Raw genomic sequence first — 25,438 nt, 5'->3', positions numbered from 1 at the left:
CACACTCTTGGACCACAGCACAATAAAAATAGAACTCAATACTAAGAAAATCACTCAAAACCGTATAATTACATTGAAATTAAACAACCTGCACCTGAATGACTTTTGGGTAAACAATGATATTAAGGCAGAAATCAGGAAGTTATTTGAAGCTAATGAGAACAAAGCTACAACACACCAGAATCTCTGGGATACGGCTAAGACAGTGTTAGGAAGGAAGTTTATAGCACTAAACGCCCACATTGAAAAGTGAGAAATATCACAAATTAACAACCTAACACCACAACTAAAAGAACTAGAGAAGCAAGAGCAAACCAACTCCAAAGCTAGCAGAAGACAAGAAATAACCAAAATCAGAGCTGAACTGAAGAAAATTGAGACATGAAAATCCATACAAAAGAACATTAGTCCAGAATTTGGTTCTTTGAAAAAATTAATAAGATACACCCCTAGCTAGACTAATAAAGAAAAAAGAGAGAAGATCCTAATACACACAGTTAGAAATGACAAAGGGGATGTTACTACTGATACCACAGAGATTTTTTTAAAAAACAAATCAGAGACTAATATAAACACCTCTATGCACACAAATTAGAAACTCTAGAAGAAATGAATGAATTCCTGGACACATATAACCTCCCAAAACTGAAGCAGGAAGAAACTGAATCCTTGAATAGAGCAATAATGAGTTTCAAAATTGAATTAGTAATAAAAAGCATACAAACAATAAAAAGAAAAAAAAAGCCTAGGACGAGATGAATTCACAGCCAAATTCTACCAGGATATATAAAGAAGAATTGATACCATTCCTATTGAAACTATTCCACAAATTTGAGGAGGAGGGACTCCTTCTTAATTCTATGAGGCTGCATCATCCTAATACCAAAACCTGGCAGAGACACAACTGAAAAATAAAACTTCAGGCCAATATCCTTGATGAACATAGATGCAAGAATCCTCAATAAAATACTAGCAAATTGAGTCCAGCAGCACAGAAAAAAGCTAATTCACCATGATCAAGTAGACTTTATTGCTGGGACGCAAGGTTGGTTAAACATAAGCAAATCAATAAATGTGATTCATCACATAAACAGAACTAAAAACAAAAACCACATGATTATTTCAATAGATGCGGAAAAGGCTTTCAATGAAGTTCAGCATCACTTCATGTTAAGAAACCCTCAATAAACTAGATATTGAAGGAACCCTCAATAAACTAGATACCTCAAAATGATAAGAGCCATCTATGACAAACCCACAGCCAACATCAGAATCAATGGGTAAAAGCTGGAAGCATTCTCTTTGAAAACCAGCACAAGACAAGGTTGCTGTCTCTCACCTCCTATTCAACATAGCATTGGAAGTTCTGGCCAGAGCAATCGGGCAACAGAAATAAATAAAAGGCATCACCAAACACCGCATATTCTCACTCATAGGTGGGAATTGAACAATGAGAACACATGGACACAGGAAGGGGAACATCACACTCTGGGGACTGTTGTGGGGTGGGGGGAGGGGGGAGGGATAGCATTGGGAGATATACCTAATGCTAGATGACGAGTTAGTGGGTGCAGCGCACCAGCATGGCACATGTATACATATGTAACTAACCTGCACATTGTGCACATGTACCCTAAAACCTAAAGTATAATAAATAAATAAATAAATAAATAAATAAAGGCATCCAAATACGAAGAGAGGAAGTCAAGCTATCACTGTTTGCAGTTGACATGATTCTATAACTAGAAAACCTTATAGACTTGGCCCAAAAGTTTCTTCAGCTGATAAACAACTTCAGCAAACTTTTAGGATATAAAATAAACAATCAAAAATCATGAGGATTCCTACACACCAACAACAAACAGGCTGAGAGTTAAATCAGGAATGCAATCCCATTCACAATGACAACAAAAAGAGTAAAATACCTAAGAATACAGCTAACTAGGGAGTAAAAGATCTCTACAACAGGAATTATAAAACACTCCTCAAAGAAATCAGAGATGACACAAACAGAAAATCATTCCAACTCATGGATAGAAAGAATCAATATTAAAACAGCCATAGTGCCCTAAGCAATTTACAGGTTCAATGCTATTTCTATCAAACTACCAATGACATTCTTCATAGAAGTAGAAAAAAACTATTTTAAAATTCCTGTGGAACTGAAAAAAGAATTTGGATAGCCAAGGCAATCCTAAGCAAAAAGAACAAAGCTGGAGGCATCACATTAGCCAATTTTAAACTACACTAGGGGGTTACCATAGCCAAAAAAGTATGGTACTGCCACAAAAACAGACACATAAACCAATGGAACAGAATGAGAGTCCAGAAGTAAGGCCACACACCTACAATGATTTGACCTTCAACAAAGCTGACAAAAACAAGCAACAGGGAAAGGGCTCCCTAGTTCCAAGGTAACTGGATAGCCATCTGCAGAAGACTGAAACTGGACTGCTACCTCATACCACATACAAAAATCTACTCAAGATGGATTAAAGACTTTTAAATGTACAACCAAAATCTATAAAAACTCTGGAAAATAACCTGAGAAATATCATTCTGGATATAGGACTTGGCCAAGATTTCAGGATGAAGATGCCAAAAGCAACTGCAACAAAAATAAAAATTGACATATGGGATCTAATTCAACTAAAGAATTTCTGCCCAGCAAAAGAAACTATCAACAGATAGACAACCTACAGAATGGGAGAAGATATTTACAAACTATGCATCTGACAAAGGTCTAGTATCTAAAATCTTTAAGGAACTTAAACAAATTTACAAGGAAACAAACAACCCCTTTAAAAAATGGGCAAAGGACATGAACAGACACTTCTCAAAAGAAGACATACATGCATCCAACAAATATGTGAAAAAATGCTCAACACCACTAATCACTAGAGAAATGCAATTAAAACCACAATGAAATACCATCTCATACCAGTCAGAATGACTATTATTAAAAGTAAAAAAATAACACATGCTGGTGAGGTTGCAGAGAAAAGAGAATACTTATACATTGCTGGTGGGAGCGTAAATTAGTTCGACCATTGCAAAAAGCAGTGTGGCTAGTCCTCAAAGAACTTAAAGTGGAATCACCATTTGACCCAGCAATCCCATTACTAAGTATATACCCAAAGGAATCTAAATCATTCTACCATAAAGACACATGCATGCGTATGTTCATTGCAGCACTATTCACAATAGCAAGACGTGGAATCTACCTAAATGCCCGGTCTACTGAACAAAGAAAATGTATATATATATAAATGTCTATATGCATATATATATATGTGTGTGTGTGTGTGTGTGTGTGTGTATATGTATGTCATGGAATACTTTGTAGCCATAAAAAGAACAAATCAAATTCTTTGAAGCAAAATGGATAGAATTAGAGGCCATTATCCTAAGCAAACTAACACAGGAATAGAAAACCAAATACCACATGTTCTCTCTGATATGTGGGAAGTAAATAGCGAAAACATATGGATACTAGGAGGGAAACAACAGACACTGGGCCTAGTTGGGGGTTGAGAATGGAGGAGGAAGAGGATCAGAAAAAATACCTATTTGGTACTATGTTTATTACCTGGGTGATGAAATTATCTGTACACTGAACCCCCATGACACACAGTTTACCTATGTAGCAAACGTGAATATGTACCCCAAACCTAAAATAAAAGTTAAAAATAAAAGAATAAATAAAAAATTTTCAAACTTTAGTTACTTTCAAACAGAAAGGAAATCACTATTTATTCTTTTCATTTGGTGAAAAACTGCAATGGCTTTTCATGTCCCTATTTTATCCAAAAGTACAGTGAATTTTTCAAAAAGTACATTTTTCCCATATTTCCTAGTACAGAAATGTGTAATATGGGTACTGAATACATATTGTGAAAAGGATGCACAACTATTTGCTTTAGTCATCAAGACTTTCACAGAGAGAAGCCAAACTGCAAGGGACTAGCCAAATGTCTTCGTGTGTTTTGGGCTCAGAGAACCAGGTAGAACCACAGCTGAAAGTTCTATTTGCTAAACAACCTAATGTTTCTCTAATGATGTGTTGTGAAGACCCTTGATAAATTTTGTAAAGAGAAAATCATGACTCTCATGCAAATATAGAATGAGCAATTTTCAAAGATTTTATTCAACTCACTAATTAATAAGGAAACTTGAAAGACATTTAAAACTGGTTCCAAGAGCATTTTGAGTTGCTAGGAATTTATAAGAAACGCTAAAATAAGATGGAGGGATTAGATACAAAAGTGGTTAATATTCAATAGAACCATAAACCATAACTTCTCTGGTTATCCATTGTAGCAAGCAAAAATCTACAGGTTAACCACTGTCTCTGCAGAGTGGTAAACTGGCCTTGGCAATAAAATGCCAACCAAGCTCAGCACTTGACTGAAAAAGTTCCCAGTAATCCCCTTTTGCCTATTTCCAAATTTCAGATAATTTTCTGACACCATGGTGTGCTAAAGTTTTCTTATCATCATGAATCTCTTACTTCCAGGTATACTTCTTGCACTGATCCCTTTCTTCATCCTTTTATTAACTTTTTCTGTCTTTAATATGTATTTTCTCTTCTAGTTGAAACTACACTTAATTTTTGTCTTGGGTGAAAGTGAATTGTGGCATTTAATCTGTGACTTCCCTTTCAGTCAACTAATACTCTCCTCTTTTGTTTCATCCAGCTGTCTCTCCTTCCATCATCCATCCATGCATCCATCTTTCCATCCATTCATTTTTCCATCAATTTTTATTCATTTGTTTTCACATTTACTCAACAAGTATCTACTGAACCCTGACTACAGGTAAAGCATGTGTTAGATGGTGTGGAGAATAAATCCTTAACACATCATATTCATACCTTCTCTGAATTCAAGTTTATAAACTAGTTGGTGTGACAAAAAAACCATCCATGAAAATTATGAGTTATTTTTCCTCACCAAGACTAAAATAATAAAATTTATCATTGTCACAATCCAATAGTTTTTTTGAATACCTACCTGGTCAACCAAGATTGGCCCTATCCAAAGTGAATTATTATCAATAGAGTTATCCCTCCAAAAGCAGAGTTTGATTGGGAAATTTTTAATTTTGCCCACAGAACCATATGCTAATTCAACAAAAATTTAGAGTCTGTTGTGCCCTGGGAACTGGATGGGCACTGGGAATACAACCTCACAGAACTTTGCTAAAAGGCAAGATCTTCCCTGGGAGATGTTATCTTTCTACAGTGCTGGTAGTCACTTAAATATTAATGTAGGATTTTTCAAGAGTAGATTTTTGTTTGGGATAGAGACTGTGAAGCATTTGAACACTCAAGGGGTAAGAAGAGGAACCCTCTTGAATGAAGGAATGAAGAAAAATGACGATGGAGTTTCAGTCATTTTAGGAATATATGAGAGAGTTAGTTGTGAAGTTGTTTCGTTTTGTATTTTGTTTGTTTGTTTTGGACAGAAGAGGATTGGTTGGTTATTTGTTGGTTGGTTGATTGGTTGGTTAAGGAGAGACAGAAGAGAATTGAAAGGAGAGAAGGACATCACAGAAATACCACCTGGGCCCTGATTAGGGGAATGAGAGTAAGACAGGTGGAAAAAACAAGTTCTAGAAATGCAGAGGGCTTCATCATCTTAGTACATATAGGCACTAAACATGCCGCCAAGGTTGCACGGTAAGACACTTAGAAGCCATTCTTGAGAAATCAAGTAGCTTAACCCTAGTTGAATTCAAAATCTAGAAAATCATACTTCCTTGTCTGCCTAATTAATACATATATGGCTGCTTTCAGCATTTAGTTATTTGGTTTGACACAGTTTAGTGATCTGAACAGTCCTCTTTAATACGCAGAAGAAATAGTCTGCGTATGTCAAGCATTAAGAGTTTCCATGATGCCCCTGTGTTAAAATGTTCATAATTTCATTCCCAGGGGACAGGGTATGAGGGATTGGCAAGAGGAAGACTAAGGACTAAGGTCACATTAGCTGAGGAAGAGGAGCTTTAGCAATCTTTGTCAGTTTGTTGTCACTTTGCCTAGAATTAATCCTGTTCTAAGGGAGGAGTCAAAGTTCTTACAGGATCCATCCCTTTTATTCACATGTCTTGAAAATAAGATAGAAATAAAAGCTGTTGCTAGGATAATGCTGTGCTAAAGTGGAGGTAATGTTTAACACGTGCTTTTGGAAAATGTAAATAAATTGTGATATTTGCTTTATTTATCTGTCTCCTCCATTTGAATGTACTTGTGGCGAAGACTTTTGGTCAGGTGAACTAAAAAACTCAGTAAACGTTAGAGCATGGTTTAGTAGAAAACATATTATTGCTTCTGTTTAAAGTATACATTACATAGAATAATCTACAAAGAAATGTGTAATACTGTAAACATATATATTATGTATACATACTTAACTATAGTTACAATTTACATTATATACATATATATATATTCTGTATATGCATAAGATTCAACCCATTGCCGTAACTCCCAGAAAAGAGTCCAACTATAGTCATGGCTAATGCCAAGTCCAATAACCATGGGCTCTTTTAAGAGTCCTTGTGTGTGCAAAGGATGTGTCCAACATCAAGAAGTTAGTCTTCTATTCCCATCTTTTTCTATAACTCGCCAGGGGACTTTGAGCAAATTGCTTCCTTGCTCTGGGCATCATCGGTTTTCTCATCATGACATGATGGGTTAGGGCAGGATCACTCAATAGTTTTTTCTAGCTTATGGATTCTAGGTCTGACCAAAATTTAAGTTCTTTAGAAACAATACTTCTGTTTTGGGGGTGACTTTCATTCTGTTCCTTCATTCCAAAGCAACCTTCTGGCCTCCCTTCCTGCCTTAGCTGCCCTACCCTTTCTTCTTCGCTTTCTGTTTTCTTCTCTTTCATCTTCTTTCAAGCCTAGTTGGAAGTTGTAGTCCTCATTGATAGAGGGAAGATTCAAACTTCCTCCCCTCACACTTTTGAACTTTTATAAAAAAGAATCTCAGACCTTATGTGGTTAATTTTAGCTTCACAAATGTATGTGCTTGAATGCATTTATCTGAAAACAATTCTTCTGAGAGAACAATGCTGGCAAAATGGCTGGTCTTGTCAGATGGTTAGATGACAGTGTACGAACTCTGCTGATTGTGCACAGTGCAGTCTCTGAAGACACGATAGTATTGCCGATCTATTTACTCGGGAGTTTACAAAATTTTCACCTGATTTAGACTTGCACACAGTGTATTATCTAAATGTCTTTATGGTAGGACACTGGGTTTGCCTGAAATATTCACCAATGTGAGGGGATGTTTTGGCCTTGCCTGGCAGTGGGGAAGATTGTAGCCCTGCCTTGTGGTGGCTGGAGCACCATCCAGGGACTTGCAGGTGTCTCTGGGAGTTTTCCTAGTCAAGGCACTGCTGTGACACAGTCCGTAAGCTGTGACAGTGACAGGATCACACCTCAGAGTGCAGCAGCTGGAGGCCCTCCACATGCTGCTAAAACAGTATTAGAATTGAGGTGAAATGTTTAATTTTAGGCTTTTAAGAGCTAGGCCTTTTTTCTCCACAAAGCCTGAGATCAAATTGTTGCTTATCATCTTTATTTTCCTTGCTGGCAATAAAGTTCTTGACCATCATTCATCAAGAATGGATGCAGTAACAGATTTGCAATATAGACTGTTTAAACCAGTTTAACACTGAAAGCCTCCGTTTTTTACTATCTATTGTAAGAAATCTTCAATCCACAGGTCATCTGCAGAGATTTTCAATTTAGTTCAGATTTGACAGTTTCCAATTGGAAACCTTGAACTTTTATTTTTGAAAATATCTCTTTCATCAAGGAAGGATTTGCTAAAAAGGTGCTCTTTTATCCTAATAGCCAAGCACATGATACAGACACTGAATCCGACAATTATAGTTTGAGCAGGGACATGAAAATTCTTTTTTATCAAGGGTCACAGGAGAGAAAAATCTATTGAGGGTCACACAAATGAAAAATAACTTAATGGAGTTAAAACATAAGGATTTATAACAAATAAACATCTGTCAAGGTTTTAAATTTAGAACAGGGAACAGGAAATTCTATTCTGGAAGTAAAACATATAATAAATATCTTTCTGTCCTATAATTAGTTCACGTAAGGAGTGAGGACTGAGAGACATGGAGAAAGGAAGACGGAAGAAAGGAAAATGGAAAGGGAAAGGGTAGAGTTAGGAGACAAGGGGAGAAGAACCTGAAGAAGAAGGGAGAGAGAAGTAAGCAGGCACAGAATACAGAAATGGGGTCTTTCTGTAGGCCAGCCTAAAGACCCCTCCCAATTTTGATCATCCAGTACCATGTCTTTGGGGAAAAATTAGTTTCCACCTTTCATTCAAGTCTTCATATTTCATAACTCATAATCTGGACCCAGATCTGCCCTCCAGCTGCTGTTCTGGGCACAGTTCCCTTTCTTCCCTTATGGGTCCACTGCCCTATGATCTCACTGCTCCCCATGCTGTTGGGCAGCTTTTCCTGCCTGCAGCCCCTAGCGTTCCCACCAGCCTGCACCTGCCTCAGCTCTACCACCACTTCCCCACTCCAAAAACTGCACCCAGAACTTGCTCCTGGCAATCCTCCTGGATTCCACTTTTCTAGCTCAGAAAAGGGAGCTGGGGATTCCTCCCTCACTTCTAATTTAAGGCAACAAAGACACAGATGGCTAGAGTCTTCTCTGTAGCCTTCATTTTCTCTCCTCTTTCTCCTTTCCTTCCTCTTTATTTGATTTCTTTGTTTCTTCTCTTTCTTTCTCCTCTCAGCTTGAAATGGGTGGAAAATTAGCAAGTGCAATAACTCCTGCAAATTATTCTCTTTCACTCTTCTTCCCTTCAATGAAGTCACCGCTAAGTATGAATGTGGAAGAAGTGAGAAGGAAGTAGGAAGAGGAGAAGAAAGGGAAAAATAAGATTGATGTCAGGTACTGCAGGAGAAATCCTTTAGAGTGCTTTGTGACCACCCAGAAATAAAAGAATAAAATTAAAGCTGTTAAAAACCAGTGGGATCCCTGCCCACTGTTACTTCTTCACTTCACACACTTATTTTTCTGTTTGAAAAAATGCAATAACGTATTAACTCTCCATTAACTAGAGTTCTTTATAAATGGTATATGCTGTTCCTTGCTCAAGAGATCTAACTGTAGGTGGGCATGTTAAAAGTTTTACAAGTCCCCTTGTAACAGAGTCTACAGTACCAACTGTAGACCCACCTGTGGTAGGCAGACTTCTAAGGCGGGGCCCAGTAAGCCCTGCTTCCTGGCATTCATGTCCTTGTGTAGTGTAATCACTTCCTTTCCATTGAGTGTGAGCTGGACCTAGACACTTATTTCTAATGAATAGGATACGGGCAAATGTGATGGGAATGTGGCAAATCTTCCAAGATTAGATTATAAAAGGTGGTGACTTTCATCTTGCTGATATTCTTTTGCTCTGTTTCTCACTTGCTCACTCTAATGAAGGCAGTTACCATGTTATGAGCTGCCTTAGAGAGAGGCCCATGTGGCAAGGAACTAGGATGACCTCCACCCGACAGCCAGCGAAGAACTAAATCCTGCCAGCAACCACTGAGTGAGCTTGGAAGCAGATCAGATTCTACCCCAGCCCATTTTCAAGACTCATCTTGAAATGACTGAGGCCTCAGGTAACATCTTGATTGCAGCCTTATGAGAAAACCTGAGCTGAAAACCTAGGTAAGCCATGCCTGGATTCCTGACCAATAGAAACTACAAGATCATAAATATGTACAGTGTAAAACTGTTAGTTATGGGTGTACTTTGTTATGTAGCAGTAGATAATTAATATGTTGCCTTTTAGGTGAACTATTCCTTTAGCAGAGTCCTTTTTAGTATCTCAATACCTTTAGGTGGAATTCATGATTTGCTTACCTTAAGTCACATTTTGCATCTAGAAGATATTTTAGTAAGATTTTTTTGAACTACCTGGGAAGGGGGAAACTGTTTCTCATAAGCACTGGAACACACTCATTATTTCTTCTCTACCAATTCTTCCTAGAACAGCTTCATCCTATCTTCTCAAAACTTTCTCAAACTCTTAGGGCATCCTGATCTGGCTTATATAATTTAGCTGTTGGTTGTATATTTTCCTATATTTTCTCTATATGATTGTACATCTGTCAGGCTAAATTGGACTGTCTTATAATGTAGTGGCTATAACCTCATTTGGGTCCCTGAGCCAAACAGGTGTTGAAGAGTGAAAGAATCAAATAGCTTGGGTGGACTCATTATTGAGTTCATGCTAATTTATATCCTTTTGTTTGGCTATTACTACCTGGTCAGATGAAAGGCAGTAGCAAAACAAGCCAAAGAATTCTGTCACTAGAAGCCTCATGAAATTATTGCTCATTTCTGACATTAAGATTATCACAAGAAGTTTTTGTTATGAACTTAAACTCATATGAAATGTAATATAGATTATTTTCTGGACAATATCAGCTAGCAGCTAACGTTTACGTTCTATTTGCCAAACATTGTCCTAATTGCTTTTCTTACTCAGGTTTCTGAGATTCAGATTAAAAATCTAATGAAATATAAAATAATGTAAGGTTTAAATAATTTTTAAACCTAAAGAGATGAGATAAATGTATGACTCAAAGTCACATTAAGGATTAAGTGACATCCAGCAACTTTTACCAAGTGATTTCCAAATATGATGTGTAGTAAGCTTTCTTTAGTGTCACCTTTTGGCCTCAAAGGGAGCTATGCTGTGTTTGTGAGGGGTGGTAGTGGTGATGGTGGTGGTGATGGTGACAATGGTAGCGATGATGGTGACTGTGGTGGTAGAAGGAATGGTGGTGATGGTGGTCATGGTGGTTGTGGTCATGGTTGTGGTGATGGTTGTGGTGATGATGGTGGTAGTGGTGGTGATGGTGGTGGTGGTGGTGATGGTGGTAGTGATGGTGATGATTGTGGTGAAGGTGGTGGTGGTAGTGGTGGTGGTGATGGTGGTGGTGATGGTGATGATTGTGGTGAAGGTGGTGGTGGCAGTGGTGGTGGTGATGGTGGTGGTGATAACGGTAGTGATGGTGGTGGTGGTAGTGGTGGTGGTGATGGTGGTGGTGATAATGGTAGTGATGGTGGTGGTGGTAGTGGTGGTGATAATGGTAGTGATGGTGGTGGTGGTGGTGGTGATGGTTGTGGTGATGATGGTGGTGGTGGTGATGGTGGTGGTGGTGGTGATGGTGGTAGTGATGGTGATGATTGTGGTGAAGGTGGTGGTGGTAGTGGTGGTGGTGATGGTGGTGGTGATGGTGATGATTGTGGTGAAGGTGGTGGTGGCAGTGGTGGTGGTGATGGTGGTGGTGATAATGATAGTGATGGTGGTGGTGGTGGTGGTGATGGTGGTGGTGATAATGGTAGTGATGGTGGTGGTGGTGGTGATGGTTGTGGTGATGATGGTGGTGGTGGTGGTGATGGTAGTGGTGGTGGTGATGGTGGTAGTGATGGTGATGATTGTGGTGAAGGTGGTGGTGGTAGTGGTTGTGGTCATGGTTGTGGTGATGGTGGTCATGGTTGTGGTGATGGTTGTGGTGATGATGGTGGTGGTGGTGGTGATGGTGGTGGTGGTGGTGGTGATGGTGGTAGTGATGGTGATGATTGTGGTGAAGGTGGTGGTGGTAGTGGTGGTGGTGATGGTGGTGGTGATAAGGTTAGTGATGGTGGTGGTGGTAGTTGTGGTGGTGATGGTGGTAGTGATGGTGATGATTGTGGTGAAGGTGGTGGTAGTGGTGGTGGTGATGGTGGTGGTGATAATGGTAGTGATGGTGGTGGTGGTAGTGGTGGTGGTGATAATGGTAGTGATGGTGGTGGTGTAGTGGTGGTGGTGATAATGGTAGTGATGGTGATGATTGTGGTGAAGGTGGTGGTGGTAGTGGTGGTGGTGATGGTGTTGGTGATAATGGTAGTGATGGTGGTGGTGGTAGTGGTGGTGGTGATAATGGTAGTGATGGTGGTGGTGGTAGTGGTGGTGGTGATGGTGGTGGTGATAAGGTTAGTGATGGTGGTGGTGGTAGTTGTGGTGGTGATGGTGGTAGTGATGGTGATGATTGTGGTGAAGGTGGTGGTAGTGGTGGTGGTGATGGTGGTGATAATGGTAGTGATGGTGGTGGTGGTAGTGGTGGTGGTGATGGTGGTAGTGATGGTGATGATCATGGTGAAGGTGGTGGTGGTAGTGGTGGTGGTGATGGTGGTGGTGATAAGGTTAGTGATGGTGGTGGTGTAGTGGTGGTGGTGATGGTGGTAGTGATGATGATGATTGTGGTGAAGGTGGTGGTGGTAGTGGTTGTGGTCATGGTTGTGGTGATGGTGGTCATGGTTGTGGTGATGGTTGTGGTGATGATGGTGGTGGTGGTGATGGTGGTGGTGTTGGTGATGGTGGTAGTGATGGTGATGATTGTGGTGAAGGTGGTGGTGGTAGTGGTGGTGGTGATGGTGGTGGTGATAAGGTTAGTGATGGTGGTGGTGGTAGTTGTGGTGGTGATGGTGGTGGTGATGGTGATGATTGTGGTGAAGGTGGTGGTAGTGGTGGTGGTGATGGTGGTGGTGATAAGGTTAGTGATGGTGGTGGTGGTAGTTGTGGTGATGGTGGTGGTGATGGTGATGATTGTGGTGAAGGTGGTGGTAGTGGTGGTGGTGATGGTGGTGGTGATAAGGTTAGTGATGGTGGTGGTGGTAGTTGTGGTGATGGTGGTGGTGATGGTGATGATTGTGGTGAAGGTGGTGGTAGTGGTGGTGGTGATGGTGGTGGTGATAAGGTTAGTGATGGTGGTGGTGGTAGTTGTGGTGGTGATGGTGGTAGTGGTGGTGATGGTGGTGGTGGTGGTAGTGATGGTGATGATTGTGGTGAAGGTGGTGGTGGTAGTGGTGGTGGTGATGGTGGTGGTGATGGTGATGATTGTGGTGAAGGTGGTGGTAGTGGTGGTGGTGATGGTGGTGGTGATAATGGTAGTGATGGTGGTGGTGGTGGTGGTGATGGTGGTGGTGATAATGGTAGTGATGGTGGTGGTGATGGTGGTGGTGATAATGGTAGTGATGGTGGTGGTGGTAGTGGTGGTGGTGATAATGGTAGTGATGGTGGTGGTAGTGGTGGTGGTGATGGTGATAATGGTAGTGATGGTGGTGGTGGTGGTGGTGATGGTGGTAGTGATGGTGATGATCGTGGTGAAGGTGGTGGTGGTAGTGGTGGTGGTGATGGTGGTGGTGATAATGGTAGTGATGGTGGTGGTGGTGGTGATGGTGGTAGTGATGGTGATGATTGTGGTGAAGGTGGTGGTAGTGGTGGTGGTGATGGTGGTGGTGATGGTGATGATTGTGGTGAAGGTGGTGGTAGTGGTGGTGGTGATAATGGTAGTGATGGTGGTGGTGGTGGTGGTGATGGTGGTGGTGATAATGGTAGTGATGGTGGTGGTGATGGTGGTGGTGATAATGGTAGTGATGGTGGTGGTGGTAGTGGTGGTGGTGATAATGGTAGTGATGGTGGTGGTAGTGGTGGTGGTGATGGTGATAATGGTAGTGATGGTGGTGGTGGTAGTGGTGGTGGTGATGGTGGTAGTGATGGTGATGATCGTGGTGAAGGTGGTGGTGGTAGTGGTGGTGGTGATGGTGGTGGTGATAATGGTAGTGATGGTGGTGGTGATGGTGGTAGTGATGGTGATGATTGTGGTGAAGGTGGTGGTAGTGGTGGTGGTGATAATGGTAGTGATGGTGGTGGTGGTGGTGATGGTGGTGGTGATAATGGTAGTGATGGTGGTGGTGATGGTGGTGGTGATAAGGTTAGTGATGGTGGTGGTGGTAGTTGTGGTGGTGATGGTGGTGGTGATGGTGATGATTGTGGTGAAGGTGGTGGTAGTGGTGGTGGTGATGGTGGTGGTGATAATGGTAGTGATGGTGGTGGTGGTGGTGGTGATGGTGGTGGTGATAATGGTAGTGATGGTGGTGGTGATGGTGGTGGTGATAATGGTAGTGATGGTGGTGGTGGTAGTGGTGGTGGTGATAATGGTAGTGATGGTGGTGGTAGTGGTGGTGGTGATGGTGATAATCGTAGTGATGGTGGTGGTGGTGGTGGTGGTGATGGTGGTAGTGATGGTGATGATCGTGGTGAAGGTGGTGGTGGTAGTGGTGGTGGTGATGGTGGTGGTGATAATGGTAGTGATGGTGGTGGTGGTGGTGGTGATGGTGGTAGTGATGGTGATGATTGTGGTGAAGGTGGTGGTAGTGGTGGTGGTGATGGTGGTGGTGATGGTGATGATTGTGGTGAAGGTGGTGGTAGTGGTGGTGGTGATAATGGTAGTGGTGGTGGTGGTGGTGGTGGTGATGGTGGTGGTGATAATGGTAGTGATGGTGGTGGTGATGGTGGTGGTGATAATGGTAGTGATGGTGGTGGTGGTAGTGGTGGTGGTGATAATGGTAGTGATGGTGGTGGTAGTGGTGGTGGTGATGGTGATAATGGTAGTGATGGTGGTGGTGGTAGTGGTGGTGGTGGTGGTGGTAGTGATGGTGATGATCGTGGTGAAGGTGGTGGTGGTAGTGGTGGTGGTGATGGTGGTGATAATGGTAGTGATGGTGGTGGTGATGGTGGTAGTGATGGTGATGATTGTGGTGAAGGTGGTGGTAGTGGTGGTGGTGATGGTGGTGGTGATGGTGATGATTGTGGTGAAGGTGGTGGTAGTGGTGGTGGTGATGGTGGTGGTGATGGTGATGATTGTGGTGAAGGTGGTGGTAGTGGTGGTGGTGATGGTGGTGGTGATAATGGTAGTGATGGTGGTGGTGGTAGTGGTGGTGGTGATGGTGGTGGTGATAATGGTAGTGATGGTGGTGGTGGTAGTTGTGTTGGTGATGGTGGTAGTGATGGTGATGATTGTGGTGAAGGTGGTAGTGGTAGTGGTGGTGGTGATGGTGGTGGTGATGGTGGTGGTGATAATGGTAGTGATGGTGGTGGTGGTAGTGGTGGTGGTGATAATGGTAGTGATGGTGGTGGTGGTAGTGGTGGTGGTGATGGTGGTAGTGATGGTGATGATCGTGGTGAAGGTGGTGGTGGTAGTGGTGGTGGTGATGGTGGTGGTGATAATGGTAGTGATGGTGGTGGTGGTAGTGGTGGTAGTGGTGGTGGTGGTGATAATGGTAGTGATGGTGGTGGTGGTAGTTGTGTTGGTGATGGTGGTAGTGATGGTGATGATTGTGGTGAAGGTGGTGGTAGTGGTGGTGGTGATGGTGGTGGTGATGGTGATGATTGTGGTGAAGGTGGTGGTAGTGGTGGTGGTGATGGTGGTGGTGATAATGGTAGTGATGGTGGTGGTGGTAGTGGTGGTGGTGATGGTGGTGGTGATAATGGTAGTGATGGTGGTGGTGGTAGTTGTGTTGGTGATGGTGGTAGTGATGGTGATGATTGTGGTGAAGGTGGTAGTGGTAGTGGTGGTGGTGATGGTGGTGGTGATGGTGGTGGTGGTAGTGGTGGTGGTGATAATGGTAGTGATGGTGGTGGTGGTAGTGGTGGTGGTGATGGTGGTAGTGATGGTGATGATCGTGGTGAAGGTGGTGGTGGTAGTGGTGGTGGTGATGGTGGTGGTGATAATGGTAGTGATGGTGGTGGTGGTGGTGGTGGTGATGGTGGTAGTGATGGTGATGATCGTGGTGAAGGTGGTGGTGGTAGTGGTGGTGGTGGTGATGATGGTGGTGGTGGTGGTGGTGGTGGTGATGGTGGTAGTGATGGTGATGATCGTGGTGAAGGTGGTGGTGGTAGTGGTGGTGGTGATAATGGTAGTGATGGTGGTGGTGGTGGTGATGGTGGTAGTGATGGTGATGATTGTGGTGAAGGTGGTGGTAGTGGTGGTGGTGATGGTGGTGGTGATAATGGTAGTGATGGTGGTGGTGGTAGTGGTGGTGGTGATGGTGGTAGTGATGGTGATGATCGTGGTGAAGGTGGTGGTGGTAGTGGTGGTGGTGATGGTGGTAGTGATGGTGATGATCGTGGTGAAGGTGGTGGTGGTAGTGGTGGTGGTGGTGATAATGGTAGTGATGGTGGTGGTGGTGGTGGTGATGGTGGTAGTGATGGTGATGATTGTGTTGAAGGTGGTGGTGGTAGTAGTTGTGGTCATGGTTGTGGTGATGGTGGTCATGGTTGTTGTGGTGATGGTTGTGGTGATGAGGGTGGTGGTGGTGGTGATAGTGGTGGTGATAAGGTTAGTGATGGTGGTGGTGGTAGTTGTGGTGGTGATGGTGGTAGTGGTGGTGATGGTGGTGGTGGTGGTAGTGGTGGTGATGATTGTGGTGAAGGTGGTGGTGGTAGTGGTGGTGGTGATGGTGGTGGTGATGGTGATGATTGTGGTGAAGGTGGTGGTAGTGGTGGTGGTGATGGTGGTGGTGATAATGGTAGTGATGGTGGTGGTGGTAGTGGTGGTGGTGATGGTGGTGGTGATAATGGTAGTGATGGTGGTGGTGGTAGTTGTGTTGGTGATGGTGGTAGTGATGGTGATGATCGTGGTGAAGGTGGTGGTGGTAGTGGTGGTGGTGATGGTGGTGGTGATAATGGTAGTGATGGTGGTGGTGGTGGTGGTGATGGTGGTAGTGATGGTGATGATTGTGGTGAAGGTGGTGGTAGTGGTTGTGGTCATGGTTGTGGTGATGGTGGTCATGGTTGTTGTGGTGATGGTTGTGGTGATGATGGTGGTGGTGGTGGTGATGGTGGTGGTGATGGTGATGGTGGTAGTGATGGTGATGATTGTGGTGAAGGTGGTGGTGGTAGTGGTGGTGGTGATGGTGGTGGTGATAAGGTTAGTGATGGTGGTGGTGTAGTGGTGGTGGTGATGGTGGTAGTGATTGTGGTGGTTGTGGTGAAGGTGGTTGTGATGGTGGTGTAATGGTGGTAGTGGTGGTGATGGTTGTGGTAGTGGTAGTGATGGTAGTAGTGATTGTGGTAGTGATGGTAGTAGTGATTGTGGTGGTGATGGTGGCAGTAGTGGTGATGATGGTGGTGGTTGTGGTGACAGTTGTGGTGAAAGTGGTGCTGGTGGTCATTGTGATGGTCATGGTGATGGTGGTGGTGGTTTTGGTGATTGTAGTAGTTGTGAAGGTGATGGTGGTTGTATTAGCCTGTTCTCAAGCTGCTGTAAAGACATACCTGAGACTGGGTAATTTATAACGGAAAGAGGCTTAATCGACTCACAGTTCCTCATGGCTGGGGAGGCCTCAGCTTACAATCACGGTGGAAGGGGAAGCAAACATGTCCCTCACATGGCAGAAGGAAGCAGAAGTGGCAGAAATGCAGAGTGAAATGGGGGAAAAGCCCCTTATAAAACCATCAGATCTCGTGAGAACTCACTCACTATCACAAGAACAGCATGGAGGTAACTGTCCCCATGATTCAATTATCTCCCACTGGGTCCCTCCCACAATACATGGGGATTTTGGGAACTAGAATTCAAGATGAGATTTGGGTGGGAACACAGCCAAACCATATCATTGGTGGTGGTGATGGCAGAAGTTGTGGTGATAGCGGTGGTGGTGGGGTGGCTATTTGACTCTTTCCAGGTTAGTCATCAGATAACGCATAATTACCTACTTGTGCTCAGGGACCCAAATGAAGTCACAGCCAGTACACCATAAGACAGTCTAGTTCAGCTTGACAGATGTGCAGCAATATAGAGAAATGTAGGAAAATAAACAACGAACAGCTGAACTGTGTGGGTATGATTAGGATGCTCTAGAAGTTTGGGAAGGTTTCTGAGGAGAAGATAGGACTAAACTGGTCTGAGAAGGATGGGTACGGAAGAAAGTAAGTGTGTTTCAGAGCTTGGTGGAAACACAACTTCCTTTTCTCAGATAGTTCAAAAGAATCTTCTTTTTTTTTTTTTTTTGATACTTGAGAGAGGTGACAAAAGAAGAGATGAAAAGCAATTCTCTGCCTTGGCCTGAAGATGTCCCTGGTCCCAGTGAGTGGCTATTCAGTGAAGAGGCAAACACTACAGTGAGGCAGAGGAGCTGCCTTATCTTAGGCCATGCCAGTGATAGGGAAGACGGGGCTCAGGAAGGAGACAAATGTGGCCCTGTTCCTCTGAGTCATAAATGTTATCAAGGAAGGGCACATGACTGTGATTACAGCTTAACCTCAATTGGTTATTTGAGAAGCAGGAACATCTTCCCCCTGTGTTTCCTACGTTAGCAGAGACGTATGTTACCATGTCCACGTTATTAATAAGAATAACACTAGGTGCTATAACAATTGAATTCCCAAATTTCAGTGACTCGACGCAGTGGAAGTTTCTCTTTCACCCAAAAATTCAATGTGGATGTTTCTGGTAGGAATGCCGCATTCCTCAGCTTGGAAATTTGAGGACCCAGGCCTTTGCACCTGGAGCTGCTAATCTCTATCTCCACTGGCAGAAGGAGAAAGAAAGGGTGAGAAGGTGTCTGCTTCTTGACTTCCTTGGCCCAGAAGGGACATGCATCACTTCTGTTCATACTGTAAGTAAGAACTTGATATTTGACTCCATCTGGATGCAACAGAGGGAAGGGATATGTAGTTCCTGAGTGTGTGTGGCAGAGGGACAGCCTCCTTGAAAGGGGAACATGAACCTTGGCTGGACAGATGTCTTTTTGCCAACCACATGTTATAGGTCAGGAATTGCAGTACAGAAATGTGAAAGGGTCAAGATAATATGACTTATTAATGGCAAAGTTAGGGGTGGAACTCAGCCTCTTTTGATGGAAGCTTCTCAGTGTTAAACCCCATCTAAAGGGGGAGTGGAGTAAAAGAGAAAAGAGAGCTTCTGTGGCCATGAACAGATATGAGCAGATAGGCACCCCCTCCCTGGGCTCCTCATTTCTCAGGTCTGCCTCCTTAGGCATTGCAAACAAGTATTCATACATTTAAATGTGCTGCCTGCTGGCCTGTGAGGCCTGTGAGGAGGATGATTTCCTGAGTGTAGCACATTTTAAATTTTAGTGAATGTCATTTCCTGGAATGTTTGCAAAACATGCAGCTTCCCAGGCCCCATCCCAGCAAGTCTGATTCAAACAACTCTGGGATAGGGCCCAGAAATCTGTGCTTACAATCAGCACCCCTGTGATTTTGAGGCAGGTGGTCCTTGCAACACACACAGAGAGGCATTGCCTTGATTAGCACAAGTTTTATGAGGTTTGCCTAAACAGGTGTTGCAGAGGCTAACTGTGACCTGCCCTTATTGTCTTGTCCTTGACCCCTGATTACATATCACCTGCCTACTAACCGCCAGCCCCTGCATTTTTTTTTTCCCAGAGGTCTTTACATGACCTCTGGAGGCTGCTTTGCCATCCATGTGATAGGCTAGAATTGCCAGAGAATAAACATCATCTGGGAGCAGTTCTTAACTAACACCTTATAAGTGTTGGTGTATAGATACCCCAGCTTCCTCATCCCTCAGTTGGACCCACTCTCTGCTGTGTGTTTTACACTGACTTCCAGAGTTCCCCACTGGGATTAGGTACCAGGTGCCTACAGTGGTACCTAGCTTGATAATGCACCCTTTATTGGCTCACTTCACCACCTGACTACCGGGATTCCCTTCGCCTCTTAAACTACCTGCTCTTGAATCCTTGTTTCAGGTTGTGCTTCTAGGGGAACCCAAATGAAGCCAGTAGAGATGCCCATATACTGTATGTCAGAAATTCTTAAAGAATCTTTCCCATGACTCCTGTATGCAGGTATGAGTTGACGGCGGAAGTGCAGAACACACTCATTCATGACATTGGTGTCATAAACCTCATTGGCTCTATCTGACTCTCAGTCTAACATGTCTGATCTTGCTTCTAGCAGCCAGTGTCTAATAAACTGAGCAAAACCCACATGGTACACTCACTGCCACGTGCAGATGGTCTAGCAAGAAAAATATTGTCTTCGTTTCCAAAAGAAACAAATCCCATTCCCACTTTCCCCTGTCAGCTTTGCTCCATGTGGGAGCATCATGCTGTTGATATTTCCCTTGGGTGAGTAGCCTGCAAAGGTTCTCAGCCTTAATGATTACCCCAAAGCAGGAATTGTGGCATAAATCTCCATGTGTGGAATATATATCACAGCTTGAGTTAAATGGACCCCAAACATATGGCATTGTTTTTTGCATTTTCTAACACATGGGCAGTTTCTCACATTTTAAATCAACTGAAAATGAGAAGATTATAGGCAAATCTTCTTGGAGGATTAACTACTAGGAAATATACTTGGTTTGAATAAACATTTGGGGTGGGATGCAGGATGAGGTCAGACACTTTCCAAAGACAGAGTGTATATTGCAGAAGGTGGGAGCCCAAGGGGAGGCAAGGTGGATGACTCTAGAATAACCTACATGTCTGGACGGCCTGGTCTTCAGACACTCTCCCCTGACTCAGATTGCAGCAATGAGCAAGCAGCATCATGGTGTTTGGCCCTGATAAATAGAGGTTGTACAGCCAATGACTTTTTCCTGTGAATGTTACTGATAGGGACCAGTCCCTCCTGGAGACAATCTTTCTTCCTGTGTCCCAGTGTTGCTATCAGTCTGGGCGAATTATAACCTGTACATGGGCAAATTATAACCTGTACAGGAGCCTATGTCACTTGCTCAGGGGCTACCAGATAAAGCCATTGGAAACACTGAATAATATATAGAAGGGCTCTATTCCTTATTGACCAGATTCCATGTAGGATTTGAGTGACGGTTCTATTTTGAGTATCAAGAGTTAAAGATGATGCAAAACCAAGCATCAGACTTGCACTTTCCTTAGGAAAGATCAAGTCTAGTTTTCTTGCAGAAGGCTGCACCAAGAAGGGCAACGATGTGCCTGTAAGACATCAGTTCTCTGCAGGTAATGATCAATAGGGAAAGGAGAAAAGCAGCTCATTAGGCATTTCTTCCCCAAGCGGCTCTCTCAGCCTCCTTAGGCTTCCAAAGCCACAGCCAGCCTTATTGCCCTTATTATTAAAATGGGCCCACTAGAGCACCAGGCTGCTGCCCTCTTGGCTCATGCCAGGCAACGACCCAACTGGCCCTGCAGCTGGCCTCTAGCCTACCCTGAAGAAAGACGATGTGTGGTCAGCAGTTGCCGATGCCCAACGTATTTGCGGGCCTCCTCTGCCTTTCCCCTCCGTCGTGTCTCTTTTCCCCTCAAATTTATTAATGCACACGTAGTAAAGGGTCTAAAACGGACTTATTCATACCTCTACGTTATCTGTGATAACATTGCTCAGACCGGGATCATGGGTCTGGAGTTTGGGGTGGAGTGGGCTTCCTGCTATAGAAATCAGGCCGCTGCACTTACTTTACACTTCTCGGGGAGGAGGGATCTCTTCCAGTCCCTAAGAAAAGAAAATCTTTTAAGCGTCTTACACGCAGGCGTGAAACCAGGAAGTCCACCCAGCCCCATCTCCGCATAAATTAGGAGCTCTTCCCTCTTCCCACCTTACTTGTCCCAAGTGGCAGTGGCCACTGATCACTCTCTTCAGAGCTGCACCAGACATTCACAGGGAATTGAGATTCCCTACGCAGAAAGGTTTTCAGACAGAGGACCCAGCCCATTTTCTCTCTCCAAATCCTCCTCCCTCCCTCTTTTGTGGTTACGGCTATAAAATAATGATTCAACAATCAAAGAGCCTCTCATGAGATGGGAGAAGGAAGGGAACGAAAGGGGAAGAGGTGCCCTGGGCTGAAAACCTGTAGATTTTTTCTAAGTGACAAAGGGCAAGGGTCCTTTTTTGAAATTAGGAGAGAGACAGCTGTTTCCTCAATCGAAACTTTGCACATTAAAACCAGCCTTGGGAAAAGCCCCCACCACCAGGGAGGAAGTGCTATGGGGTTTTGAAGCCAGACACTGTGATTTCTGGCTGTAATACTTTTCAGCCGTGTCTCTAAGCCTCTGTTTCTGCCTCCATCTGTAGAGTGGGCTTAATAATTTTGATCATCTCACAGAGTTGATGTGAAAATTAAAACAACCCAAACAGAATAGGCGATATATACAGGAATTAATGCAAGATTCCTGACATGATGCTTGTAAGTTCATGATGCTTAGGAAGATAAAATTCATTGTAGAGATGCCGAACGGGGGTCTAGAGCCTGCCTTTTCGGGGTCTCTCCCGTCCTTCTCCATCCTCCTTATCTCCCTGGGCTGCCCCCTCTCCCCCCGCGCCCCGCCCTCCCTGGTTCGCCCGGGCCTAGGGCGCCGCCTGCAGTTGCGCGCGGCCGCCTCTAGATGGAACTTTCTCACCAACGCAAGGCCCGGCCGGAGCAGCTGAGCAGCGAGGGGCTCCTTTCTCTCATTGCGGCGGGTGCAGGGTCGGGGGGGCCTGGGCGGTAACTAGTGGGGAGGAGCGCGGGACTGTGCACGTCGAGCCCGGCAGATTTCCACAGGAGGCATGCGAAGGGAATCCCGAGGTTTCCCTGCAGAACCCGAGCACGGCTTCCCCGGAGTTTCCTGCCCCGCGTCTGCGGCTCCTTGAATCATCTCAATAAAATGACCGTCCCGGTAGCCACCCACGCCCCTTCCTGCGCAGTGCCCGCAGCGGACCGCGCTGTGTGGTACCTCGAGCCCTGGGGACTCTAGCAAGCGTCCCTCAGACCCGCGGGGGCGGGGAGTGGGGAGACAATCGCCAGAGCCGCGGGGCGGGACAAATGGCGGAACCGCCGCGGGGCCCCAGGCAAACTTTGCAGGGGAACCGCGCGGCTTGCCGGCTCTACTTTAAGCATCCCCGAAAAGAAAGCATGTGGCGGGACACTTGTCATCTACCATGTGTTATTCTCGGTGACGCTTTCTGGAGCTGTGTTCACCGGGGACCCGGGCTCGCGGGTGCTGCCCGCTGTGCTCGGGCGGGCGTCGCGCCTCCCCGCGCCGGTCCCGGGCTCGCCAGGCAGCCGGAGCCGCTGGGCTCCTCCACAGCCATATTCCTCCTTCTACCGCTCCCGCTTCTTCCCACCCTCTCACTCTGTTGTTGGGTCCTCCCCTTTTTCTTGGGGGCGGGGAAGGGGGGATGATTTTTAAAAATCAGAACTATTGACATTTCTGGTCTCCTCGTCGCTTCGGGCTGAAGCGCGGAGGGGGATCCGCGGGCCGAGGGTCCCCCTCCCTGCCCGCGCCAGGGCGGCTGGGTGACACCGAAATCCAGAGGCTCCCGCCCCTCGGGGGTTCCTCCTCCCGCTTCCAGAGGTGACTGGTTGGCGCGAAGCGATTGGCGATCCCGGGCGCGATCCCGGCCGCGGCTCCCCGCGCCGCGCCGGGTGAATGGCCGCGGGCGGAGGATCGGGAGGCGCCGGGCGCAGACCAATCGCGGCCGCCGGTGGGAGTATTTGTTATTCACATGGAAGAGACTTGGCGCCGGCTAGGCCAGCTCAGCCCCCTCAGCCCAGAGATCAGCCACAAGTGCGGCCGCTGTGCTCGCCTCACGCGGCGGCGGCGGCGGCGGCGCTGACATGGAGCTGCGGGCCCCCGGCGGGCTTCCTCACCGCGCCCTCTGCGGGGAGCAGGGTAAGACTCGCCGCCCGGCAGCAGAAAGCGGCTCCGAGGAAAGCAAGTGCCGAACCACGGGACGAAAAGCCCCCGGCCCCCAAACTTCCCCAAAATGCCCTGCTTGTTGGAAAAGGAGAATTCCCCCCGTTTTATTCCCCTTTCCGTTTTCTTCTCTAAAACCTTTCAGCGGACAGCCAGGTGCACCATTCCTTCTCAGATCACTCTAGTGATTTGTTTTTCCTGAGCACAAGTAGATGGCCCTGCACGTCCGTAGTCTGTGAGAGAAATAGCGGGCGGAGGTGACGGGAATGGGGGGAGAAGGAGAGTGGGCACCAGGGGGCGAGGGGCTGGCCGGGCATTGGAGCTTGATTGGGTGTCTGTTGATTTTACGTTGCAAAGAACAAGGCAGCCACCCCTCTTGTCTGCCCGTGATTACATTACAGTAAAGAGGTTCAGAAAAGAGGGAGACTTCACCCGGAACTCCCAAGGCTTGGAGATGTGATCCCCCAAAAGTTTAGTCGGCGAATGGGAGACTTGAAGGGTGACGGGAAGGGGGCAGGAACGCTCGGCGCTCTGACGGGGCGTGCGGCGGCAGGATTTTAAAGCGCTCTGCCTCGGATCGCCTGCCCCGGGTGACCTCCCGGACCTGCCCTGGTGGAATCCGGACTTGCCCCGCCGAGATGACGAGGTACCTTCGTTTCGCGAACCTAACAGGAGGGATTTCCGAAGTTAGCGGTTTCCGGGATGAGTCGGGGTAACCCCCGCCCTCTGAGCGTGGGCTGGATGGATGTCTAACCAGGATCTAGGGAGGATGGGGGTCGCGGGGGAAGCCGGGCGTTTCGGGGTCCTCGACACCCGCATCCCCGCACGGCGCACGCTCTGCCTCGAGTTTGCGTTCTCCGAGTTAGCACGGCGAGCTTGGGATTTCCGTGCCCCTCTTTTGTGGCTTTCGGGAAACGCCGGAGTTCCGTGTCCTGTTGGGGGTTGGGGGATGGAGAAAAGGTCTCGGGGATTCTTGTTTAAAAAGCAAAGGCAAACGCGCCCAGACAGCTCCTCGGCAGCTCCCGCGGCTGGCGCGGCCCCAGTTTCGGGCGGCCCCGCGCGGGGCGTGGGCGCGGGCGCTCGGGCGGCCAGGTGCGGCGGGGGCGGAGGCTGCATCCCCAGCGCGCGGGGGCACCCGGACGGCGCCGGAATGCCCCGGGGCGCGGGAAAGGCAAGAGCAGCCTGGCGCTCCCTCCACGGCCCCAGTCTCTATCTACCCAGAATCCGGCTTCAACAGCCCAAGGAACTGAGAAGAAAAAGGAACGTGCGCTGGGGAACAAGGGATCCGGGCGGGCTGAGTGGCAGCTGTTATGGTAGAGATAGAAACGGAGAGGTAGAGATGGACCGCTCAGCCACGCCAAGCGCGAAGCCCATCCGCCCAGCCAGAAAGCTCGGAGATCCCTTGAGCTTCGTACAGTTGGTGAAAAAATAACAGAATCACCAAAAAAGAAAAAAAAATTCCCTTCGTGTGACACGCGCTCCCTTGGTGCAAATGAAATGCGGAGGGACACGCGAGTCACCTAGTTGCGCAAAACCGCACCCCCGCGGTTCCCTGGGGAATTACTTCCCCCGTGGCCCAAACTGCGAAGCCTGGTGTCAGAGGGTGTCTGCGCATCCAGGATAGCGGGGCTGAAAACAGACCCCCTCGCCGGTTGCAGAAACCCTTAAGTCCCCTAAGCAAGTCCCACCCCGGGAGGGAATGCCTTATTTGCCATTTGGGGGATCCTTTCTCACAAACCTGAAGGTGCGGGAGTCTCTGGAACACCCAAGAATACAGTAGAGTCTGGGCTACTACCGCGATTGAATACAAATCCTGCCAACTGACAGAACTGGAAAACAGGGTTGGTGGTGGAGATACAAGAAAAATCATGAACGGGAGAAAAGCATTCCTATGGTAGCTTGTATTTTGCTTGAA

General features: G+C 46.0%; 2 protein-coding genes across 3 annotated transcripts in view; one reads left to right on the top strand and one right to left on the bottom strand.

Moving 5' to 3' along the window:
* Positions 1-25,438, top strand: part of GRM8 (glutamate metabotropic receptor 8) — a 938,300-nt gene that overhangs the window by 78,739 nt on the left and 834,123 nt on the right. Inside the window, exon 1 of one of the 2 annotated variants that reach the window (XM_054495925.1) lies at positions 24,044-24,169. The exons of the other annotated variant lie outside the window; for it this stretch is intronic. The gene's annotated coding sequence lies outside the window, so the exon portion shown is untranslated. Of the gene's footprint in view, positions 1-24,043; positions 24,170-25,438 lie in introns of those variants that run through there. 2 annotated transcript variants of the gene reach the window in all.
* Positions 10,954-15,745, bottom strand: LOC129040965 (basic proline-rich protein-like; the record flags this gene model as incomplete). The annotated part of the gene is given in 4 exon segments (XM_054495926.1): positions 10,954-11,612; positions 12,748-13,020; positions 14,080-14,361; positions 15,505-15,745. Coding segments are annotated over 4 exon segments (1,455 nt in total), but the record flags the coding sequence as incomplete, so codon positions are not given.

The sequence above is a fragment of the Pongo pygmaeus genome, chromosome 6, assembly GCF_028885625.2.
Source record: "Pongo pygmaeus isolate AG05252 chromosome 6, NHGRI_mPonPyg2-v2.0_pri, whole genome shotgun sequence".
NCBI lineage: Eukaryota > Metazoa > Chordata > Mammalia > Primates > Hominidae > Pongo > Pongo pygmaeus.
Note: the sequence above shows the minus strand (reverse complement) of the source record. Positions and strands in the feature narration are given on the sequence as shown.